The sequence below is a fragment of the Gadus morhua genome, chromosome 5, assembly GCF_902167405.1.
Source record: "Gadus morhua chromosome 5, gadMor3.0, whole genome shotgun sequence".
Lineage (NCBI taxonomy): Eukaryota > Metazoa > Chordata > Actinopteri > Gadiformes > Gadidae > Gadus > Gadus morhua.
In genome coordinates, this window is record NC_044052.1 from 14,341,537 (window position 1) to 14,357,217 (window position 15,681).

The 15,681-nt window shown below is 45.2% G+C and overlaps 1 protein-coding gene across 1 annotated transcript; it reads left to right on the plus strand.

The window, feature by feature from the left end:
- Positions 1 to 1,017: 1,017 nt before the first annotated feature.
- On the plus strand, positions 1,018 to 15,372 carry ppp2r5ca (protein phosphatase 2, regulatory subunit B', gamma a). The gene is made up of 14 exons (XM_030356514.1): positions 1,018 to 1,224; positions 6,905 to 7,104; positions 7,678 to 7,788; positions 8,348 to 8,440; positions 8,543 to 8,673; positions 9,018 to 9,077; positions 9,264 to 9,372; positions 10,157 to 10,210; positions 10,301 to 10,471; positions 11,739 to 11,866; positions 12,018 to 12,119; positions 13,075 to 13,147; positions 13,416 to 13,497; positions 13,865 to 15,372. The coding sequence occupies exons 1-13, from the start codon at positions 1,131 to 1,133 to the stop codon at positions 13,479 to 13,481; spliced, it is 1,392 nt and encodes a 463-aa protein (XP_030212374.1). The 5' UTR covers positions 1,018 to 1,130; the 3' UTR covers positions 13,482 to 13,497; positions 13,865 to 15,372.
- The last annotated feature ends 309 nt before the right edge of the window (positions 15,373 to 15,681 follow it).

The following is a 15,681-nucleotide window of genomic DNA, read 5'->3' on the forward strand; positions in this document are numbered from 1 at the left end:
TAGGCTGGGAGGGACAGATGCTGATGAGAAGGTTTGGATTGGAAAGGCAAGGGCAGCTTTCCACCAGCCTAAGAAAGTCTGGGGATCCTCTGAGCTGCCTAGGAACACCAAGATCAGGATCTTTAACTCCATGGTAAAGCCTGTTCTTCTGTACGGTGCAGAGACCTGGAGAACAACGGTCACCACCATGAAGAAAATCCAGTCCTTTATCAACACCTGTCTCAGAAAAATCCTAAGAGTACGCTGGCCGAACACCATCAGTAACCCAAATGCCCAAAGTTGGGGCGGTAGGCGTAAGAAGATGATTTATTCGAGTTTTGACCAGCATGGTGATTTCCCTACAGTCTATCTATATGGATGTCCAGTTACATCCAACGGAACGACTCTATTTAATTAATGGCATGGCTGACATAGAGCCAGCCTGTACAATAAGTCCAGAACTCAGAGATCTACTTTTCATGTAGGCTATGCAACGTCATTACTGTATCTCTCAGACTCAAGGCATTACAGTTTACCTGGCAACTGATACGATTTATCTTTTATGATCTCTTATCATTTCTATGGAAAATCTCCTGCTGCCACATCGCATTTTGGTGACTCCTGTTCCCTTGATGCTCTGAAAAAAAATCGCCATATTAATTATATTTGTGAGTCAAAATTTGAAGACTTTCACTTTAAAATGAACCTGGAGTCACGAAAATTTAGTAAAGTAATGATTTTACTGAGAAGTAAAAGTCTATAATACTGCCTATGAAATCCCCTTATCCTCATTCAGAATTACGCTTTAACCCCTTTTGCCATTTAAACAGTGTGATACGGTTAAGCTTTCTGATCTGAGACTGAGGCCCGGTTGCATTGAAGGGCAGAGAGACCAGTCAGCGGGGAGGAGGGGCCGGACCTATATTACACTTCATGGCCCGCCCCTTTTGCAGCTTTCAGCCAATCACTTTACGTCACTGGCAGCATGAGCGGTCAAACCTCAGCCAACCGGCGGGCTCCTTCCCTAGTGACGTCACTAACTAGCCAGTTCCCTCCAGCGGCAGAGAGCTTCATTTTCTGATCTGCTTTTTGTGCTAAAATGGAGGCTGGCCTCTCGCCCTGAGTTGATCGCCTTCCTGGTCGAAGTTTAGATGTTGACATGCAATAAACCAGCAGACAGGATGGTCGTGGACGCCCCTAACTCCAACGGGCCTTTTCAGCCGGTGGCTCTGATGCACTTTCGAGGTATGTTGGGTTATTCCCTGCTATGTCCTAGCATATGAAGAGCTGTGTGTTTTCTCTGCTACCCTCCATTGGTTACCGCTTGGTTAGTCAGCAATCAGACGTTTGGTTACAGAAACTATTATTTCTGTCAATCTAATTTCAGTTGTTTCGGCCTCGCTATTATATTTGATTGCAAGCTAATCTACTAACCAGCTGTGCTTGACTATAAGACTAGATAACGCCATTAACGAGCTGGTTTTACTAGCTAGTTACTGTCTGCCCATCCCCCCACTAGTGATGTCAAAGGAAGTGAGGTCATAGCCAAGGAAGGGCTTCACTTGGGTTCTCATGTGTACTGCGATCTGCTGTTCTTTCTTCTGTTTACATGACGTTGTGCATTAATCGCTGACCGCCCTCTTGGGGCCAAGGAGTCGCGTCTCCTTCTCCTCCCGCTCATCCGCTACTGTTCTCTGTGATGTAGGACTCGGTCACACACTCAGTGTACTTGGGAACACATTGACCCTGGGGTTTAGAATGTAGTGGACTGCCCTCTTCTGTCCAGCACCCTTCCGTGTGACTTTCTATATGGCATGCACCTGCTAAATGCCCCATGCTCTATCAGAAGGCATCAGACCATTAAAGAACCATTTCACAATGGTCAATAAGGCAGATTCCTGGTCGAATTGTGCCCCCAATACAATGCTGTCATTGGAGCCAGTCCATGATTTTTCGATGTACCTCAGTCACAATTGTACAGTATATATATTGTGAGTACTGTGAGTACTGGCTAGATTGAATGTGGCTACTGTGCGTTTGATTTGTGGAAGGCCAGTCAAAGAGGACACTGTACTCTGGTACAGCCTAACTTGGACGGCGCCTGAGGCACTGAGGCACTTATTGATCATCTTATCGATTGGAATCAAATGGGGACTACATTGGATGACACCCTATTTGACCAACAACAGCACTCTCTCCAATAATCACTTTCTCTCTCACACACTTGCTTCAAATTAGATTATGTTTACCACATTTCACAAGTGGTGAATGTGTCTCTCACACTTGAAAAAGAAACCAGTACGATCAAACCCAAGCATTATCCTAGCATGCACAACAGCTTTGAATTTAATTCAACTACTCAGCCCCCCCCAACATCAATGCTATCGGTTTGACCCTGATATGATGATATAAGCCAACCCCAAGATGGTATATATTGCACGTTGTTCTAATGCAAATCTTCAACAGTAACTGCAATGTCAATGTGCAGCCGGCATCGTCCCTCTGCCCCTCAATGTGAATCGTTAGTCTGCACATAGTCTCTCTGCACATTGTCCCTCTACACCTCAATGTGCACCGTCTCTTCATTGTATCTCTGCCCCTCAATGTCCGTTGTCTCTTTGTATATAGTCTCTATGCACCTCAATGTGCTCGCTGGGTTTTCGCCGTGCATTGATTGAGTGATCTTAAAAGAGAACCAAACTTTAAACATCATGGAGTTCTATTGTGTATAGTCTCCTGTCATTGTATTTATTAATGTAAGATGGGCATGCAATTATGTAAGGTTTGTATTATAGACGTAATTTCAAAGGATTCGGATTGATAAATCCTACTCCCTGTGGTTTGTGGATGAACAAACATGATCCCCTCCGCTGGCTGAGTTCAAGTTGTTATTCTAATTTCATTCATGTACAGCGTAGTGTAGATGAAACAGTAGGTGGTTCACAATGGGACTACAATTATTCAAAGAGCTTGTTTATTATCAGGAGCCTATGCAGAAACACATAGGCGACTAATCTGAGGCCTGCGACATTAATGAAGTCACACCGGGGTTAGCACCAGTAGTGGCACAACACCGGCTCTTTATCTGTTGCACAACAAGCCGGTTGGGTATTTTAGGCTGTAAACGAACTTCATAACCACACAGGCCCTTATGTCACGGGAGAAGAGACTGAGTGGAGTGTGGAATAGAATGCATTCCATTATTACGGTCCTTAAATGCATCAACAGATCCAGAATACTACATTGCAGAGGTTCTGTAGATCTACTGCTAAAACAAAGTTTCTCTGCGTCATGGTGTACCTGTTTTCATCAACAGGGAGGAAATTCAACTTTAGGACTTCAGTTGACCGTGCCACATTTCTCAATCTTAAAATATAAACCGCAAAAGGGCTTTATTAGGTGTTCAAGGAGTTATGTCGTTAGAATGATAAAGCATCCAAAATAAGGTTAGAATCCTTGAAATATTTCATTCACTTTAAATTCACTACAAAGTTGTAATTTCAAATAGCACAAGCATGTGTTTTGCAATGAACCTTTCTTGACCCTGCACCTGTAGATCTCAGACTATATTCCTGAGGATGTAGTGGACAAATCTTTAAACGCCTAGAACTGTAAGCCTAGGCTAATGTCATTAACTCGAATACTGATCACCCTGATCCTATCCCGATTGTTGCTGCTAGAATCCAAAACATATCATAACTGTTATGCCTAGCTTATGTTGTTTTCCACTAGCGAATTAATCTATTTATGTGTGCCGCCCCCAAACAAGACTCCCAATACCCGGGTGTGAAGGGGGGGGGGGGGCATATAACTTGGTGAAGACAAGCTGGAGGCATTAGATGTTGTGATGGAAAGGTTTGTTTTGAAGATCGTTTCTTTGGTCCGGACCCTAACCCTAGCAGCGTTTCTTGTGTCCGGACCCTAACCCTAGCAGCGTTTCTTGTGCCCGGACCCTAACCCTAGCAGCGTTTCTTGTGCCCGGACCCTAACCCTAGCAGCGTTTCTTGTGTCCGGACCCTAACCCTAGCAGCGTTTCTTATGTCCGGAGTGACCCTAAACCTGGCAGTGTTTCTTGTATCTGAACCCTAACCCTAGCAGCGTTTCTTGTGTCCGGACCCTAACCCTAGCAGCGTTTGTTATGTCCGGAGTGACCCTAAACCTGGCAGTGTTTCTTGTATCCGAACCCTAACCCTGGCAGCGTTTCTTGTGTTCTTGGGACCCTAACCCTAGCAGCTTTTCTTGTGTCCCTGGGACCCTAACCCTAGCAGCGTTTCTTGTGTTCCTGGGACCCTAACCCTAGCAGCGTTTCTTGTGTTCCTGGGACCCTAACCCTAGCAGCGTTTCTTGTGTTCTTGGGACCCTAACCCTAGCAGCGTTTCTTGGGACCCTAACCCGCAGGACACGGTCACTGGTGTGGGTCTGTTCTGGGTTTAGCATCACGTACGTCAGAGCCCCCCAGGTTCTCCGTGGGGGGCTGGGATAAAGCCCCACGCCGTACCGATGAGGCTGTGAAAGATGCTTCTATACTTAGTGAGACTGTAGGCCTGGTGTGTCATGTGCGCACGGGAGAACCTTCTAGTGAATTGCTAACCTTAAAGCTCTATTGTATGTAGTAATGTGGTGGTCTTGTGCTCTCTCTAGTGGTCCCCCACTTCTGACCCTATAGTTTCAGACAGGCAGGATGATGGAAAGTGTTGGAAACAGGCAACATTCTCATGTTTTATCTTTTTCGTTTAATATGTTAGTTGTATTGGTACACTCAACTATTTCCCTTTTTCCCTCGTATTCATAAGGGAGATATTCTAGTGAAAATGTAATTCTAGAGAAAAGACTACAGCCGTAGCTATGAGTCCCAGATGATCCAATTTACAAACGAGAGGCGATAAAATTGCCAGATCTCACCAACTCTTAAATTACATCTAAGGTTGTATAATTGTCCTGCATAGAAATTGTGATTTTATGCTAGTTGCATATCATGTATTGGTTAGCTCTGCAGATCCAACCAGCCTGTATAATGGATGACAGCACCCGCAGATAGATAAAGACTGCCCCGGTAAATACTTCCTTTTGATAATAGGAACCGGACATTGGTTTCAGCCTGGGCCTTCATCCATTCATCCAGTCATCCATTCACTTGACTCTATAAGACCTTCTAAAGGCGTGTCTGTGTGGGCCAGCAGGGAAGGGATATCTAAAAAAAAAAAAGAAGGGACCTGGCTTGGGCCGTTGCCCAGCAACAGAGAAAATGTGAGAGTGAGTGGATGCCGACAGGCCTTGTCAATACCACGGGCTTCCTGAGCTCTGACACGTTGGCCTGCTACCCTTCCCCTCTCGCCATGCACAAGGGCTTTACCCCTTCCTAACCCAATTAAGGGTTAGTTACCCCTAACTCGGTGTGGGATTAAGTTTCTACCTTTTTAGTTCATGGAAGGCTGCTGTTTGTATAGAATCTTTTAGGGGGGAAGTGACTAATAGTCTTTCAACAGCTCAAATGTAAGGCTGAATAGAACGATATTTAGCTTACAATGAGCCAATTGGCTAAATATGAAAATCACAGTTCTAATTGGAAAAATAAAAGTACCGGACCAGCTATATACACACTCACCCTGAGTTAGTGCATTCTTGCTTTTTTTATTTTGCTAATCCAAATTAAAACCCATTATTTTGACTGCATTTAATACAAGGAGACAGGCAGTCTGAGAGGTATTCCTCGCCGGTCACAGATCCGCCCTTTTAGAGAGAATCATGGGCTTTTTCTAGGAGTAAAAGAGACTATCTGGAGGAGCAGACTTCCACACAGTAGTTGTGGTAAAATGGCATATAATGCCTTATGGTTTACCGGAAGTAAACATATCAAAATAATCCCCAACCATGTTTCTGAAGTATATAATGTCAAAATCCACCATCCAAGCTGACTTGTAGAAGATGATGTATGTACCTCTTTAAGGCCCACCCTGCGTTGGCGAGAGGCCTCGGTTTGGATAGATTAATCTCAAACCAATGCATCCAATTATATTTTCCAAATTTTTCCACACACACTGGTTTAGTGGAAGATGGCGTTTATGTGATTATTTGCCACCTGCTGGTGAAATGGTGCAGTATGCTTGAGATTAATTCCTGTAATTGACACTGTGATGTCATGGAAGATGAGATATCGACACCAAACCTTTTCCCATGTTAAGGGAGCTGCGCCGATGAGCGCGTCTCAAGTTTCTGCTACTTTCTGAAGCTGACTTCTACAAGTTGCTAGAATATTCTTTGCTAAATTAACATATTTTGAATCTGCCATAGGTCTGCCACTTTTTATTTTATCAAAATCATTGCTAAATGTAAGATGAGACGTAGATTGATCATGAGGATCAAAATCTGGGCAATCTTTCCTATCGGTTATTTTTGGGGGGGGGGGGGAATCTCCACAAATATCACTTGTACAGAGATATTTTCTGAAAGACGTCTAATCTTTAGATAGGATCGATTATGCTGTACAGTGTAGTACACTGTACAGCATAATCGATCCTATCCAAAGATTATACGTCTTTCAGAAAATATCTCTGTAGATTTAGCTGTACACTGAGTACAGCAAAATCTATCCTGATGGACAATATGGGTCCCAATGGCAAAAATGTTCAGCATGCAAAATAAGGCTTGTACACCAAGTTTCGTCCAAGTTATCAGCGAAGAGTACTAGACAATGAGAGGCAGAGTGGAGTTCATGCCTCCGCCCTCTGTCTGCTAAACCCTGGTGCTGCTTATAGGCATCTCGTGCTGGTCGTTCAAACCGCTAGCTACACTTCCAGGCAGCGTGGAGGACACAAACACTGTAAGCAACCTGTTTCTGATTCGTTATGATTCGTTTGATAAGGGTAGACTTGTCAAACAACCTCCAGTCCCTCAAAATGTGTGTGTGTGTGTTTTTTGTTTTCAGACGTAGCCCCGGCGGAGCAGGAGAAGCTGTTCATCCAGAAGCTCCGGCAGTGCTGCGTCCTCTTCGACTTCCTGTCCGACCCACTGAGCGACCTGAAATGGAAGGAGGTGAAGCGCGCGGCGCTGAGCGAGATGGTCGAGTACATCACGCACAACCGCAACGTCATCACGGAGCCCATCTACCCAGAGGTGGTGCACATGGTGAGTTCAGATATTGCGACTCGAGCGTGTACGCGCGGGTAGAGTCACGCAAACTGCTCTTGAACCATGGGGTTGGCGCCATTCATTGATTTGCAGTAGGTGGTGTGGTATAGTGTTGGGTGGAGCGGGTCTGGGGTATGTAGTGTATGGTGGTGTAGTTGTGTTGGGGTGGAAGCTGCTGCTGAGTAACTGGTATTGCTTAATGGGATAGAATTTAGTTTGTTGAACTGGTAACTGGTGTGGCTTAATGGGATAGGAAAAAAAATGGTTTCAAGATCATTTCTCTGGAAATCATAAATCGAAACATGGCAGATAAGGGACAGTTTTGAGGAATGGTTTTGTTATCAATAGAACGGTTAACCCTAAATCAACAGCTTCAGCATCAATAAACCCTCCTTGGAGCGCTAAAAGGGAATGTTGATAACCAGTCATGAGATATTAGTGACGTTGGATAACAACCTTTTTCTATGTTTTAGAAATTCCCTTTGGCGCCGAAAGCAGCTGACTGTGTGTTCAAAGAAAATGCTCCAGACGTTATTGATCTCACTTTACCTCGTCTTTTTTCTATTCTAGTTTGCGGTGAACATGTTCAGAACATTGCCTCCGTCTTCGAACCCCACCGGGGCGGAGTTCGACCCAGAAGAGGATGAGCCAACGCTGGAGGCAGCCTGGCCTCATCTCCAGGTGGGGCCTCTCGGATGAACCCCTCGACTCCCACCCTCTGATAGACTCCTCCCACCCTCTCCATCTCTGATAGACCCCTCCCAACCTTTGATAGACCCCGCCCACCCTCTTCATCTGACACTCCTCCCACCCTCTTCATCTGACACTCCTCCCACCCTCTTCATCTGACACTCCTCCCACCCTGTGGTTGACCCCTCCCACCCTCTGGTTGACCCCTCCCACCCTCTGGTTGACCCCTCCCACCCTCTGGTTGACCCCTCCCACCCTCTGGTTGACCCCTCCCACCCTCTGGTTGACCCCTCCCACCCTCTGGTTGACCCCTCCCACCCTCTGGTTGACCCCTCCCACCCTGCCGATGACCCCTCCCACCCTGCCGATGACCCCTCCCACCCTCCGATATACTCCTCCCACCCTCTCCATCTCTGATACACCCCTCCCAACCTCTCCATCTGATACTCGCACGCTCTGATAGACTCCTTCGATCCTCTCAGTATAACTGGCTTTTTGCTTGGTTCATGGTTCGAAGTGGATGGCCTGATTTTAACTTCTTCTCTTCCAGCTTGTCTATGAGTTTTTCCTGAGGTTTTTAGAGTCTCCCGACTTTCAGCCCAACGTAGCGAAGAAGTACATCGACCAGAAGTTTGTGATGCAGGTGAGCAGCTCACGCTGTTTTCTCTTCACTTGAGCTATGACCTTGATTTATGACCTCGTTAGAAGTCTAACGGGTGTGGTATATTTCTGTTGGACGGCATAGCTTCTAGATCTATTCGACAGCGAGGATCCCAGAGAGAGAGACTTCCTGAAAACCACGCTCCACCGCATCTACGGGAAGTTCCTTGGGCTGCGGGCCTACATAAGGAAACAGATCAATAACATTTTCTATAAGTGAGTTTAATTACCTTGGATCAATAACTTTTTATAGATGAGCCCTGTTAGCTTAGATTAATTGTTTTCTACAGGTGAGCACTATTAGCTGAGATAATAACATTTTCTATAGGTGAGTCGGACTAGCTTAGATCAATTGCTTTGTAAAGGTGAGTCCTATTAGCTTAGTTCAATAACGGTATCAGCGAGTCCTGTTTAACTTGGATTCATGATGTTTTCTCTTATTAAGCCCTATTTAACTTCTCGACCACATGTTTTAAATAATACATGCACGCACTGCAAACCATTTTTAATCTAAACATTTTCATTTCAAAACTAAAAAAGCATTTTCTGCGCATTTCCAGGTTTATCTATGAAACTGAGCATCATAACGGTATTGCCGAACTACTGGAAATACTTGGAAGGTTTGTTATTTTTGTTTTCATATGAATATTTCTTTATTATGCAGCTGTCGTTTTTTTGGATCAATTCTCTGAATTTCTCCAGGATGTGGAATTATTGCGTTGACCTTATTTAGTGTTATTTGTTTTCAGTGTGAAGAGCTTCTAATTGCCTGTTGTTGTGTTTCCGACCCCCCCCTCTCCCCTCAGCATAATCAATGGCTTTGCCCTGCCACTAAAAGAAGAGCACAAGATCTTCCTGCTGAAGGTCCTATTGCCACTGCACAAAGTGAAGTCCCTCAGTGTCTACCATCCCCAGGTCTGTCACGCCGTTCTTCATTCATGCATGTTTATATGCGAAAGAAGTATTGGTTAGCATAAGGAGTTAGGTGTTTGGATTTACAATGAAGGTAAATAAAATGTCAAAGGAATGAGTTTCAGCAGGAGGTTGTACTCTGTAACCTGTAGGGTTAGCCTTAACCCTAACCTAGACTCTGTAACCTGTAGGGCTAGCCTTAACCCTAACCTGTGCTCTGTAACCTGTAGGGCTAGCAGTAACGCTAACCTGTACTCTGTAACCTGTAGGGCTAGCCTTTTACCCTAACCTGTACTCTGTAACCTGTAGGGCTAGCCTTAATCCTAACCTGTACTCTGTAACCCGGGTTATGTTGTTGAGGATCCTTATATTTATGGTTAGGTTTATGTTGTTGAGGATCCTAATAGTTAGGGTTATGTTGTGGAGGATCCTTATGGTTAGGGCTAAGGTTATTGTTAGGGTTATGTTGTGGAGGATCCTAATGGTTAGGGTTGAGGTTATTGGTAGGGTTATGTTGTGGAGCATCCTAATGGTTAGGGTGAAGGTTATTGTTAGGGTTATGTTGTGGAGGATCCTAATGGTTAGGGTGAAGGTTATTGTTAGGGTTATGTTGTGGAGGATCCTAATGGTTAGGGTGAAGGTTATTGTTAGGGTTATGTTGTGGAGGATCCTAATGGTTAGGGTGACGGTTATTGTTAGGGTTATGTTGTGGAGGATCCTAATGGTTAGGGTGAAGGTTATTGTTAGGGTTATGTTGTGGAGGATCCTAATGGGGTTTATGTTGCAGCTGGCCTACTGTGTGGTACAGTTTCTGGAGAAAGACAGCACTCTCACTGAACCGGTACGTGGGACACATTCACCTCGTTTGTTGTACTTCTCTTAATCGAACCCTCCTGATTTCTAATCGACCGTAACGTCTGGTTCCTGACAGGTGGTGATGGCCCTGCTGAAGTACTGGCCCAAAACGCACAGTCCCAAGGAGGTGATGTTCCTGAACGAGCTGGAGGAGATCCTGGACGTGATCGAGCCCTCTGAGTTCGTCAAGGTCCAGGAGCCCCTCTTCCGCCAGCTGGCCAAGTGCGTGTCCAGTCCGCACTTTCAGGTAAACCATCAGCCGGGGGTTAGGGTTAGGGGTACCTTCTGTGATTTGTTAGGGGTACATTATTTGGTGGGTTAGGGTAGGGCTGTGCAATTAATCAAATTTTGATGGTGATCCCGATTTTTGGGTCAAACAATCTCAAAACTAATATAATCGAGTTTAAAAGTTTGTTTTTATTTTTTATGTTTTTAATATTTATTTTATTCATTAAAAAGCTGGATACATATTTGTACATTATTTCCGATTTGGACAATTTCTACTTTAAATTTCCCCATAAAGAAATAAAAATAAAATTAAAAGTTCTCATCAAAGGCCGCTTTTCCACTGCATGGTACCAGCTCGACACGACTCGACTCAGCTCGCATTTTTTGCGTTTCCACCGCGAAAACATGGTATCTGGTACCTGAAGTGGCTGCTTTTTCTAGTACCGCCTCGCTCTAGGTTCCAAGCGGCTGAGCCGATGCTAAAAGGTGACGTTGGCAGACGGCCGGCCACTGATTGGCCAGAGAGTGTGACGAAGTCACGAGAGCGACATGGCAACCATGCTGGTAACAGCCATAGCAGCGCCGCAGCCAACATATTCCACTTCTTCAACTTCTTCAACATGCCAGCTAATAATAGTAATGTTATCGATGTCCTCCATTGTTGTTATGTGGGTTCTGTCCATGTGTGGGTTGTGTAGGTGTTGTTTGCGTCGCGTACAAAAATACGTCACGGCCCTTTCGCGCAGCCGACCCCGCCCACGTCCAGGAGGTACTATTTGCGTGGAAAACGACCCGTGCTGCTACCGTGTCGAGTCGAGTCGAGCTACATGTGCGGTGGAAAAGCGGCATAAGTGTTTTTCTTGGAGAAAAATAATGAATAGATGCAGCATGTTTTCGAATTCAAAAATAATCGTTTGATTAACCTGGATTTCAATATTGACCAAATTATTATTATAAATTATAATTATATCGGGATTAGGTATTTTTCCGTGATCTAACACACCTGGGTTAGGGGTACGTTCTGTGATGGCCTATGGATTCGTCGTAGTTAGTGGACTGGTCTAATGAGGGGTTGGATGTGTCAAAGACTGGTGGACTTATGTAATTCCTGTGAATTTTTGGCAGAGTTGTCATTTACATTTCTTGAAAGACTTGATTCTAGTGGGGGGGGGGGGGGGGCTAATGGCCCACTGACACGGCAGCTGTCAGAGAGGGACATCAATAGAATGTGACCTGCTGGTATATCTGTGGATGGATCCTCTCGTAATCCTGTGTTTCTCTGGCAGGTGGCGGAGAGGGCGCTGTACTACTGGAACAACGAGTACATCATGAGTCTCATCAGCGACAACGCCGCAAAGATCCTGCCCATCATGTTCCCCGCGCTGTACCGCAACTCCAAGACCCACTGGAACAAGTGAGAACCGGCTGATATCTAGCTTTAGAGGACATTGGTTATTCAGCGTTGTGATCCAGGATAAATGTCCCTTTTAATTTGCGCGAGGATTATCCAAGCCTAACCCTGTGGTCATGTTCTCCGAGATTCTAACCCTGTGCTTGTGTTCCAGAACTATCCACGGGTTGATCTACAACGCGCTGAAGCTTTTCATGGAGATGAACCAGAAGCTGTTCGACGACTGCACCCAGCAGTTCAGAGCAGAGAAAAACAAGTAGGTCTCCTAGCCAGTGGCAGGGCTGCTTCCGTGATCAGCCTGATGAGGCCTCTGATGGCGTCTCAGGTCACTCAATCCAAAGGGATAACTTGTAGTCCCCTGGGCCAAACCAGGGTCACATATCCCTATCTAGATCAGAAAAACTTTATTTGTTACTCAACAACACAGCAAGACGATGTAGTTTGGATAATCGGTAGGGGTTTGAAAAAAAAACGATGCTTTGATGCATCGCAATTCTGTGTAGAACGATTCCGTCTCGATTCAGATAATTAATCATTTATCTTCAATGTGTATTGGCCAATCTGATTTGTCTGGACGCGATTGCGATTCAGCCTACGCGTAGCGTGCACGCAAACTCACAGTCAGACACAAGAACGACAAACAAGTTCTTATTCTTATAATTGACTAAGAGCAGCTTTTTCTTTAATGACATAGAAAAGAAAGATGAGAAAGAAAAGAAAACTAAATCTGTTTATTTATTACCTACTTCCATAGTGTGTTGTAATGCAAGCTGCATTGATGATTGCATTGTTAATAGAAAGTCATATTTGTGACAAAAGCTTTTTCTCTAATCAAATATTAGATAAGGTAATTCATCTGTTGATTTCTTTAATGATCATCACAAAAGTAGGAAGTGATCAGCAAACTCTGAGTAGCAAATTCAGATGTATAGATATTCTTTTGGAAATCCCGCAAGGAAATGTACATTAAAAAAAAAATTGCTCCGAGATGCATCAATAATCGTTTTAGAATCGAATCGTTGACTTCTGAATCGGAATCGAATCGTGAGGTGCCAAGAGATTCCCACCACTAATAATTGGTGTAGCCTACTGTTTGTATTTCCTCCAAGTTGTTACTTTGTTTTGCCTCCAGCCTACGCTGTTATATAATCACAACGTTGATTCGTGGTGACATGTGAAGTTGATGCATTGTGACATTTGTTGATACACAGAGAGAAGGCCAAGTCGAAAGAGCGGGAAGAGGCTTGGATCAGGATTGAAAACCTTGCCAAATCAAACCCACAGGTCAGCCGTGTGTGTGTGCCTGTATGCTTAGATTTAGTGAAGAATATGACCTTGGCCTTACATAAAATGGTCACAAATCTTTTGATTTAAATCCTAAACTGAACACATTATATGTATAATCAACATTAAATTAATCAGGCCGATTTAAGATTGAAAAACTAAATAACATTTAGATTCTATTCGTTCTTTGCATGCGGCTGAAAGTCTTTTTCCCGTCATTTCTTTCAACCCAGTTCCTTGTGTGTGTTCCTTCCCCTGCCCGCTGTAGTCCTGTAGCAATGGAGACGGAGGCTCCGTCGATAGAAGATGTTCAGAGGTGAAGAAAGACAGTTGAGGAAGGCGCCACTCGGGTAACTGGCTTCTTTCCCTCTCTTACCACCTCTTTTCTCTCAAAGCTTGACATCTCGTAGCCCAAGTAACGACGGGTGCATGTGTTGAAACTCCAGATTCTCACTGTTTGGTACTTCTGTGATTGGCACAGGATGGGTTGGGCTGTTATCATTACAAATGTTAATGTTTTGATATTCTTTTTGACCAGTAATCCTGCGACTAATAAAGTAGGGTTGTTTGTGTTTGATTTTAAGAAGTTGTGGAAATTGGGAAAGTAACTGTCAACCAATTTTTAAGACTGTTGACCCCTTCTGACCCTGTTGACCCTGACCCTGTTGACCCTAACGTCCCTGACCCTGTTGACCCTGACCATGTTGACCTCCACAGCTACAGCGAGCCCAGCGGACAGAGGGCCCACTGGTGAGCCGCAGGTCTGAGTTGCCTCAGGACATCTACACCACGCAAGCCTTGGACTCCCCCCGCCGAGGCGAAGACATGTTGACCCCCCACGACCGACTCTAGGTCCCCCCCCCCACCCCATAACGTCATGCCGCTCCCCCCACCGAGGCGCCCGGTAAGCCTCTGAGCCTCAAACCGCACAGCATGCCACCCCACTGTGCCCCCCTCTCCCCAAGTCATGTTGGCTCTGATTGGCCAAGTAGGACTCGGGGGAGGCTGGCTCAGTTCTCCTCTTCCTGGGGGCCTCGGACCTCCTCAGCCTGTCATGGTTAACTTCAGCACACCGCGTCTGTCTGCTGCCACCAGGAGCCTGCAGTCACTCGCTAGCAAATAACAAGTTTGCTAAAAAAACAAAATGGGACTGGGTAGGGGGGCGGGGGGACTGGGTTCTTCTTCCTTCCGGACACTTTTTATTATATTATATATTATTTTATTTTTGGGCGTACTTTATTTTTCTGTCTTCGGGATGAATTCAGCAACTTGAAGACCAATAGGTCCATTTTGTGGATTATTTTACTTTTTCCTTCTTTTCTCGATCCCAGCGACGTCAGTCGGTGCCAAGAATGATGTTTTCATTCTTAGTTTCCATGGTTACGACATGTTTTACCTGGGCCATGCCCCAACAGAAACCCCTGGTCGCATGACGCGGCCGGGGTCAAATGATGCGGCCGGGGTCGCATGACGCCTCTTGCCTTTATTTCTTTCTTTGTCGTTGGTGTTTCAGCACAAGCTTTTCTAGGTCGGAAGACCCCAGACCCCCCCAGACCCCGGACCCTAGACACCCCCCCCCCAGACCCGTCTGGCACCTCGGGTCCCGGGAGACGGCCAGGTGAATGTGGTCCCATGGACAACGAGTCTCTACTGGTCTTCTTGGTTCGTGCCATATACCGTTCTGTAGTATCTGTTCTTCTGTCTGCTGTCCCAGTAAATGAGTCCTTTTCCTTTTATTGGCCAACCAAACTTTCATAGAACAGCATATGGAGATAGTGACCGTTTCAACCTGGTACTTATGAGTTAGCAATATTTAAAGAGGAACGAAACACGACAATCTAAACTTCTGTCTCTAGCAGAATATTCCCTTTTCTGTTTCTTCTTATTGGCTGAAACAGCAGCTCCTGGGGATAAATGTGTTTAGTTGAAAGCCAGTGAGCCCAAAATAATGTTTTTCTTGTTTTAAATTGTTTTTAGTTCTGTGTTTCTATGTCTTCTATGATGTTGAACATATGATTAAATGCCATTTGTCACTGAAATACAATAATGTTATTTTGGAAGAGCTTAAGTCCGTTTTTTGCCAGACTGCGCCAACCTGTTTCAATCCCTTCCCCCCGCTTCCCCCAAAACCTGTTCTAGAACTTTCTTGTCCCCCCCCCAAAAAACGATTCCAGTAAGTTCTAGGCCCTCCCCCCCCCAAACCTGTTCCAGAACACTTTGGCCCCCCCCCCAAACCTGTTCCAGAACACTTTGGCCCCTCTCCCCCTGAACCTGTTCCAGAACGTTCTACCCCCCCAAAACTCTTCCAGAAAGTTCTAGCCCCTCCCACCCCAAACCTGTTCCAGAACATTCTAGCCCCTCCCCCCACAAACATGTTCCAGAACATTCTAGCCCCCCCATGAGGACCTTTCTTTTCATGACGTCGAAGTGCCTTTTTGGAGGCACTTCACGCCTTTCATATAAAACTTCTCTGCTAATAACACACGTTCTGAAGGTTCCCACCGCGTTGGGAAGAGAACGCCTCTCCTCTCCTG

Coding starts and splice junctions, on each gene's coding strand:
- ppp2r5ca (XM_030356514.1), top strand. CDS start 1,131: ATGTTGACATGCAATAAACCAGCAGACAGGATGGTCGTGGACGCCCCT. Junction 7,105..7,677: donor ACCCAGAGGTGGTGCACATG/GTGAGTTCAGAT, acceptor TTTCTATTCTAG/TTTGCGGTGAACATGTTCAG. Junction 7,789..8,347: donor CAGCCTGGCCTCATCTCCAG/GTGGGGCCTCTC, acceptor CTTCTCTTCCAG/CTTGTCTATGAGTTTTTCCT.